Here is an 8,249-nt window from a genome sequence, read left to right as displayed (position 1 = left end):
ATACATATTTCCCCCGCCTCCACTTTGGGCGTTTCAGGCGAACTTGACGCCCCTCTGCCGGCTGCGCTGCTCCTCCTGGAAGGCGAGCTCGGCGCGGTGCTCCCTCTTGGTGGCCTGCACGCGCTGCTCCAGGGCCGCGCGCTCCCTCTTGGCCGCACGCCAGCGCCACGCCCGCGGGTCCTCCAGGCGGCCCAGCTCGTAGCAGGTGTGCCTGGAAACAACGAACAGCGCGAGGCAGCGCAGCCGTACCATCTCGACGTCAAAAAAGTTGTGCTCGGATTCGAACGCTCGGGCGCTTGGCTCTCCGTTTAGCTTCCCCCCTCCCTTTTTCCGGCTTCGTTATGTGCGCTGACAGGTCCGGGTTCCTGAACCCTTCGCTCATCAACGTGATTGCTCGTTAAGCCCTTGTCGGCCTCGTCGCGGCGCGGGCGCGGTGCGGGGGGGGGGGGGGGGGCGCCGAGTCTGCCAAGTTGAAGGGCAGCGGGGCAGGGCCGCATGGGGCCGGGCCGGGCCGGGCTGGGCCGCAGAGTTGAAGGGCGGCCAGGACTTTATTTTGAGGACCGCGGTGCAGCCGGGAGCGGGGCGGGGCGGGCGGGCGGGGGGCGGCCGTGCCTGTCTTCCGCTCCGGGGCCGCGCTTTAAAGGCAGTGAAAACCGATTGGGGGAAAAGTTACTCGCGGCGAAGCGATGCAGGACGCCCGCCGTTCGTGTAACCCGAAAATAAGCCGGCGGGTAGAGAAGTCGGGGGTCCGGGAGGCGGGGGCTGCGGGGGCGCGCGAGGATGTATGGCGTGGCCGTGGCGTGGCCCGCCTGCGCTGCCCCACATCCAGGGCTGGCCGCCACCAGGCCGCCAGGCCGGCACCCTGCGCCCCTACGTGCTACGTGTCACTCTAGATGGATTCCTAGCGTGCTGCCGCCTGTGTAATCGATTGTTTGAACCCGCTGGCGCCGTGTCGCGCCGTGCCGCGCCGTGCCGTGTGAGCAGCCAGTAAAGCGCTTGTTCTTTCACACTGCATGCCCCATAAATGGGACGCAGGGGCAAGGTCTCGCTGTCTCGCCGGGCCCGCTCTCTCGCACTCGTGGGGCGTCCCGTCGTGCCGTCCCGGATGAAGAGAGAGCGGCGGAGCGGGACCGCGGGGACTCGACTCACTTTTCGGACGGGATGAACTGCCTGCGCGTGGACAGCGGCACGTCGTGGACGGTGGTGTCGGCGACGGCGGGCCGGGCCTGCAGCAGGTGCAGCACCAGCTCGCGCCGGTACCGCGCCCAGTCTCGCCCGTTGAGGAACTGCTGCAGCAGCGCCTCCTGCGGCACACCAAGACGGGACTGTTGCAGGCATCCGCGCCAGTCGGAAGGAGCCCTGCACTGCACGAGGACGCTCACCTGGGTAGGGTAACGCGAGTTGAGGAAGCGGCGGATGCGCGCCCAGAGGTTGCCGTGGCCGCGCTGCAGCAGCACGTACCGGGGCACCAGCAGCACGGACACGGGCCCGTTGGCCACCACGCGCCGGTCCGCCATGTCCTCACCTGCCAAGCGGGACCCCGTCACCTCACACCGTCACGTGACTGCAGTTACCCCATCCCACGCACTGCACGCACCCACGCCGAAGCACTCGCCCTTGCTGAGGATGGCCACCTGCATGAAGTGCGTCTGGGCGCCCGGCGGTGTGGCGGCGCCGGTCGGCACGCACGTGTACCGCACCAGCCCCGCGCTGGACACCTTGGGCACCAGCACCATGTGCTGGATCAGCGTGGCCCGGCCCTTCATCAGGAAGTACGCCATGTTCGGGTGCCCGTGGCCGTCTCCTGTAGACAGACACCCGCCGTCACGTTCTCCGGACGCCTTAGCAGTCCAGGATGCCGTTCCGCCGACACGGCTGCGTGGCGGGCCTGCCTGCCCTCCAGGCGCCATGGCCCCTGACGGAGGCCGGGTGGGCAGGCCCGCCGCGCACCCGTGTCCGCGGGACGGCATCTTGCCCTGCTAAGGCGCGCTAAGGCGTCCGTGACCTGCCGCCTGCCGCCCCGTGGTGTGTTGGCCTCGCGGGTGGCCTACATGCACTGGGTGTCTACAGACTGACTCTGCCTCTCAAGGGAAAGAACCTCGAGTGCGAGAGAGACAGAGTGACGACAGCGATGTTCGAAATCGTTGAGCCGAGCAGGGCCGCGGGCAAGGCCGGCTAGGCCGCAGGGCATCCGGACATTCACCGAGAATGGTCTCGTCCTTCTTGAAGTGGAGTATCTTGGCCATGATGCACGTCTCCCGCATGGCCACCTCGCCCCAGTGCTCGAAGTAGGGGAAGGACGCCATGGCCTCGCGCATCTCCTCCCAGGTCTTCATGATGGAGGCCTTGAGGACGTTGTCGAAGTCGCGCTTCTGCAGCAGCAGCACCTCCACCACGGCTGCGACACAGGCCATCGTGCGTTCGGCCATCAGTGCAAAATCACAAAATTTTACGGGACGGAAAAGATGCCTTGTTGTGCGGCTGAAGCGGGCTGCAGCATAGAACCCGCTTCTAGTGCAGCATCCAGTTTTCATTTCGAACGGGACACCACTCTCTCTCTCTCTCTCCGGTCTTTTTTTTTTTTTTTTTTTTTTTTTTTTTTGAAATCAAGAAAATCTACACCAATAAGAAAGTCAGCGTGAATTTGAAACCAAACTCGAATCTCGAATGCATAAGCGAGAGTCCGCTTCCAGATTGGGAGATTTCCTCGCGTTGTTGGAACTCACCGTTGCCCCACCGGCCGGGCATCTTGGCCGCCGCGGTGGCCAGCCCCCCCACCACCCCCGCCATGCCGTGCCTTCACAGCTGTGCCTTGTCTGCCGGCCGGCCGGCCGTGGGCTGCTGCGCACTCTGTTGTCCCTCCGAGGCGCCACTCCGGAGCGGCGCGGCCACGACTGACTGAAGCGCCCAGGCCCCCCGGGGGGAGCTAAGCCGGAAAGGAAGCAGAGCCGGCGCGGGGGCGGCGTGGGCGGGGGGCGGGGGCTGCGGGCGACGCGACACGCTCGGGGGCAGGACGGGCTGGGCGCGCTGTAGACTGATTCCGGCGGTCTCTCTCTCGTACCGGTACGGAGCGCCCCATGAGCGAGAGAGAGAGAGAGAGAGATAGAGAGATAGAGAGAGAGAGAGAGAGAGAGAGAGAGAGAGAGACCTCCCACTCGGAATCAGTCTACTGGGCGGGCCGGGCAGGCCGGATGCCACGGGACTCGAGTCGCAGCCGTCGCAGCCCTGCCTGCCGGCGACAGCGCCAGCACGGAACGAACAGCGAGACGTCCAGAGCGACGCCACCGAGGGGGCCACCACTCTCATTTCAGGCGTACACAAGATTACGGGATTACGGGATATTTACTAGGGATTACGCGTGAAATTTTCGAAAATTGGATCGAAAACGTTGAAAAATAGCTCAGAAACGTTGAAAAATGACTAAAAACGTTGAAAAATGACAGAATTTCGTCAAGGATTACGTGATTACGCCATGGATTACCAGAGATTACCAGCCAATTTGTACACAGGATTACGGGGGTGGTGGCCGAGGGGGAAATCACTCTTAAAAACTGTGACCCGACTACTCCCTATTACGTTCTATTACGCTATTACAGAAGGCTTATTACGCTCAAAAATATCCAGATTTAGGCTAAAATCGGACCCTAAATAGTGGAAATTTTAAGAAATTTGGCTATTACGCTATTACTATTACGCGTAATACTAGGAATCGGTGACCCGACTATTACGCGAGTGATTTCCCCCTCGGTGGTGGCCCCCTCGGACGCCACGACACCACAGGCCTTGCCACAGGCAGATTCGGGAAGCCTTCCCGCCCCCAAGCGAGCCCTCCGAGTACCGCTGGACCTTGCCAAGTCACTTTTCTCCCAAGGCAGTCTTTTTGATTTTAGGTCATCATCGGAAATTTTCATAACGGACGAGGAGTCAGCAGTCTCCCATAGTTCGAGACTCGACTTACGATCGAATCCTGTCGCCGGGAATCGATCCCGCGCGAGACTTTGCTCGAGTTGGTTTCCGGATGGCTCTGGCGCCGCCAACACCACTCATCCCCGAGTCACCGCGCGGCCACCCCCACCCCCTGGGCCTGGGCCGCGTGCCGCAAGGCGTGCCGCCTGCCGCGTGGCGTACATCACAGCTGCAGCTCTCTGGCAGCCGGGGCCCCGCTTTGGCTTTGGACCGACACGGCGGGAAGGGGGGAGGGGGGGGGGGGCAGCCCGGCAGGTGTCGCCGCTCGCTGCTTGCGCGGCTTGCTGCTCGCTACGGGTGCCGTTCGCTATTTACACGTGCAGTGGACCGGGCCGGCCGTCACCGAGTTGGCCTCGCGTAAAGCAGCGTCAGCGCGTCACGGCGTCACACGTAGCGGGCGTAGCGGGCGTAGCGGGCGGCCTTGGGCGCCAGCGCGACGCTAGCGCCTCGAGGGTGCGTGGCCGTGGCCCCCGCAGCCCCCAGCCTCCACCGGGACGCCCCGCCCACCGCCCACCCCGCCCGGCTAACTGCAAACCGGTGTCGCGTGCCCGTAGACTCATGCCCAGTGGGGGGTATCTCTCTCGCACTCGTGGGGCGCTCCGTGCCGGCGCGAGTGAGATACACCGACGGCATCAGTCTAGCGGGCGGCGTGCGCGGCTGACAGCGTGACGCGTGTAGCTGTCCGAGCTATTTCCGCGGCGACCACTTTCCGCGCCGCGAATCCGCAAATCCGTTTAGCCGCGCCGCTTCCTTCTGCGCCCCCTTCGGGACGGACCGACGGACCGACGGACCGACGGACAGACTCACAGGTGGTGACGGTGGTGGAGAGGCGGTCCATGTCGTGCAGCAGGGACACCTCGCCCAGCGCGTCGCCCGGCCCCAGCGTGGCGTGTAGCTGCAGCACGGTGCCGGGCCTGGTCGCCGCCAGCGGGTCCGGCACCTCGCGCCACTCCTCCAGCGAGCCGCTCAGCACGAAGTACATGCCCTGCGTCTTGTGGCCCACGCGCGTGATGGTGCGGTCCTTGCCGTAGCACTCGAAGGACACGAAGCCCGCCATCATGCGGCGCACGTGCTGCCGAGCCGAGCATGCAACCAAAGTTTGGCAGCCGCCAACGCCAAAGGACATTGCGAGTCAGTCGTGTTCCGGAGCCCTCGGCGCGCGGGGCGGGTCACGGGGCCGTCGTCCACCGCCCACTGGGTGACAGTGACGGGGGCGGCGGAGTAGATAAGAGCGGCTGCGCTAACTATCATGGACTGAAACAGTCACAAAACCAATCCCAAATACGCACTGCAGTCACAGTTCGACCGGGGTTGGAAATACACGAGTCATGCGCCCACATAACCACCCTTGCGGCACCATACTGCCCGAACGCTCATAGCTTAATCTGAAGCAGCGAGGGAGGGAACGCGAACAACGGAGTGCGATTAACAATGAGAGTTGCCGTCCGGGGTCTGTCTGAAACAAGACTTTTGAAACTCTCAAGGAAAATTGATCCTCCGGTCATCCGCGGCCAACTTTCACTCATTGTCATATCTACCCACGAACAGTGAAGCGGTCAATTGTACCTCGTACGTCAAATGAGTGGTAGTCTTGTGCTCCTTCCAGGGGAGCAACCCAGGGAGTAACCCACCCTCCCTCCCCTGATCCCAACCCGAGGCGATACCCCGCCCCTGAAGCGACCCCTCAGCCCGGAGTATTCCCGCGGCGTTACTCCGGGCGTGTCCGCAGGGATCTGAGTGGGCAGGCGCAAATGGGCAGGCGAGCCTGGAGCCGCCAGGGGCCGTGGGTTGGGATTGTCGGCATTCGCAACTACGCAGTGTGCCTCAGCGCGACGCAGGGTCTCCGGATTTGTGGAAGCAAAGCGCCCATTGAAACGGCCTGAAGGTTGGGAGGGGTTCCAAAGGCTCTGGCAGTATTGAGGCTTTTTTGGGCTGAATAAGAACGATCCGCACGTGTCTCGAGGGCCGAGGCCTCCCCATTCGGAGAAAACCTGCTTATCTTCCTTTCCAGGTATACCAGGTGTACCAAAATCCCCGTGTCAAAAGAAGAGGTGAGGAACCCGCATGTAGCCGCGCGGGCGGGCTTGCCTATGCGGTGCTTCGTGGGCGCGGAGGTGATCTAGGGTCGCCATTCGTCACTAACGCGCCACTAACGGGTGACAAGCGCTCACTGGTCTAGAAAAATTAAGAAGGATTGTCTACTCGATTGTCTACCAATGCGATGGGAATTGGAACCGTCGCCCGGTTAAACGGCGTCTGGCTGTCGCTGGAAGTACAATCAACGAAATTCATGACGCGAACAACGTTGGACTTGTGGGAGGGCCTCGGCCAGGCCTCGGCGGGTACCTCCGGGTACCTCCGGAAGCAGCGCATGCCGCTGAACAGGCTGGCCAGCACCTTCCTCTCCTCCACGCTGCGCTGGTCGTGCGGCCGGCGCAGCAACGCCTTCTCCTGCAACCGCCAAACCGCGCCAAACCGCGCCAAAACCCTCATCTCACCCTTCATCCTCGCCAGGCTCAACTGAACGCCTTGAGTCGCGTCAGAGACGCGCTTGGACCCTTTTATCACTGCACCACTTTGTGCGCGACGAACAAAACCCCTCTGATTCAAAGGGAAGTTTGTTGGATTGACGAGGTTTGGAGCGAAATGCCTGTTGAATTCGTTTCACCATACCGTTCTCGTATCGATCGGTCCAACCATCAACAAGGAGGTGGTTTTCGTTCAACGAACCTACCACCAAGAAATGCACTGTGGGTGGCTCCACGCAGCTGAAGTTCGTACCAATAAATCAGTACTCACCCACACATTTACATTGACGGCAAATACAAAATTTCAACAAATTTCGTTGAACGAGCAGTTTTATCCCGCGCACCATAAGTGGTATGATAATGATAAGGGGCAGCCTTTTCCAAAAAAGAGGGCCAAAACGGCGTCGAATAGGGTGCTATTTGGAGATGAGCTGAAGGTATTTGAGAAATCAAGAAGACGGCGAAGTATGAGAATAAAGCTCTGCGAAAGTGGCATAAGGGCAACGCTCATTCTCATAGATTTCTCATACTTCGTTTTTCTGGATCTCTCAACTTCCGTTCCAGTCCAGCTCTTCTCCGAAGTACCCAGCGCGCGCGGTGTGCTTTTTTTTTACTAGACTTGGTTCCGTACACAGATGGACAGCTCGCCGGCGCGCTTCCTGCGCTTGGTGAGCAGGGCCACCAGGTTGACGACGCCGCCGGCCAGGCCGTCCTCCTCGTCGTCCTCGTGCACGGACAGCCAGGACTGGTGGGCGATGACCTGCCGGATGGCGCTGCGCCACTGCGTCCGCGGGCACAGCCTCCGGAAGCCCAGCGGCTTCTGCGGCGGACACGGCAACACCCAAATTCGAAAGGCGGTACACATAATGGTCTTACGAAGGCGGTATTCGTTTCACCGCCTTCCATGTGTGGTACAAAAATTACCGCCCATTGAAGGCGGTAAAATTACCACCTTTCACCGCTGTACCGCCTTAAATTTCCCTCCAAATGGTACATTCAAGGCGATAAAACTGTGGAAGGTGGTAATTTACCGCCTTCAATGGGCAACGAATGCCTCTTCGAAAGGCGGTAAAACGAATACCGACCTCGATTGTGGAAATTTTACCATCCTTGGGTTTTGTGTGAAGGAGCTGAACAGCGTTCGACAGCGTTCCACATATTTTTTCTCGCCGAGAGGCCGGGCAATGGCTGACCCCCTCATCCCCCCCCCCCCGCACCCTAATCAAGGAGAAATGGAGGAGGAGGCCCGGTTGTGGAGCGCAGAGGCAAGAAATACACGGCGTGTTTCGAATCCCGGGGCTCCTATTGAACGCCAGAAGCCAGGCCATCATATAACTTGGTCTTGCTGACTGGATTTCATCGCCCCCTATCATCGTCTTGACTTTGGCAGACGAGGCCAAGTACGCAAATTGCGTCGATCCTCGCGTCAAAAGTTGAGTTTGAAGTGATTCGCACTTCTGCAGCGGTGTTCGCCCTTAGACTTGAGCGGCTGTCTGTATCGCCGTGACCTCGGCTAAGACCCGCGAACGGGTAAGGACCTGACCAGACATCCCGAGACATCCTCTGCTTTTGCGTGTGTGACTGAGAGTGGACGACGAACGTGAGCCTTCTGATTCGACAAGAAAATCTTGCTCTTTCCCCCTTCTGAAGGTGGATCCTGGAGGGCCTCTCCTGGAGGTGTTCTCCTGTTTTGTCTGGTTCCTTTGACAGGATTTGCCTTGCCCTGTCGTCAGAAGGGTGCTGGGATAAGGACGA

General features: G+C 60.9%; 1 protein-coding gene across 1 annotated transcript; it reads right to left on the bottom strand.

The window, feature by feature from the left end:
- Positions 1-33: 33 nt before the first annotated feature.
- LOC117650798 lies at positions 34-4,832 on the bottom strand. The gene is made up of 6 exons (XM_034394400.1): positions 4,774-4,832; positions 2,204-2,398; positions 1,598-1,804; positions 1,383-1,525; positions 1,150-1,304; positions 34-211 (listed from the first exon to the last, which is right to left on the bottom strand). The coding sequence occupies exons 1-6, from the start codon at positions 4,802-4,804 to the stop codon at positions 34-36; spliced, it is 909 nt and encodes a 302-aa protein (XP_034250291.1). The 5' UTR covers positions 4,805-4,832.
- Between the last annotated feature and the right edge of the window lie 3,417 nt (positions 4,833-8,249).

The sequence above is a fragment of the Thrips palmi genome, unplaced genomic scaffold (genome assembly GCF_012932325.1).
Source record: "Thrips palmi isolate BJ-2018 unplaced genomic scaffold, TpBJ-2018v1 HiC_scaffold_5, whole genome shotgun sequence".
NCBI classification, from domain to species: domain Eukaryota; kingdom Metazoa; phylum Arthropoda; class Insecta; order Thysanoptera; family Thripidae; genus Thrips; species Thrips palmi.
Note: the sequence above shows the minus strand (reverse complement) of the source record. Positions and strands in the feature narration are given on the sequence as shown.

Bases quoted from the DNA above. Each gene is read 5' to 3' on its own strand.
- LOC117650798 (XM_034394400.1), bottom strand. From the start codon at position 4,804: ATGGACCGCCTCTCCACCACCGTCACCACCT. The intron at 2,399-4,773 runs GTGAGTCTGTCC...CCTGTGTCGCAG, and splicing joins CTCCACCACCGTCACCACCT to CCGTGGTGGAGGTGCTGCTG. The intron at 1,526-1,597 runs GTGCGTGCAGTG...CCCGCTTGGCAG, and splicing joins GGGCGAGTGCTTCGGCGTGG to GTGAGGACATGGCGGACCGG.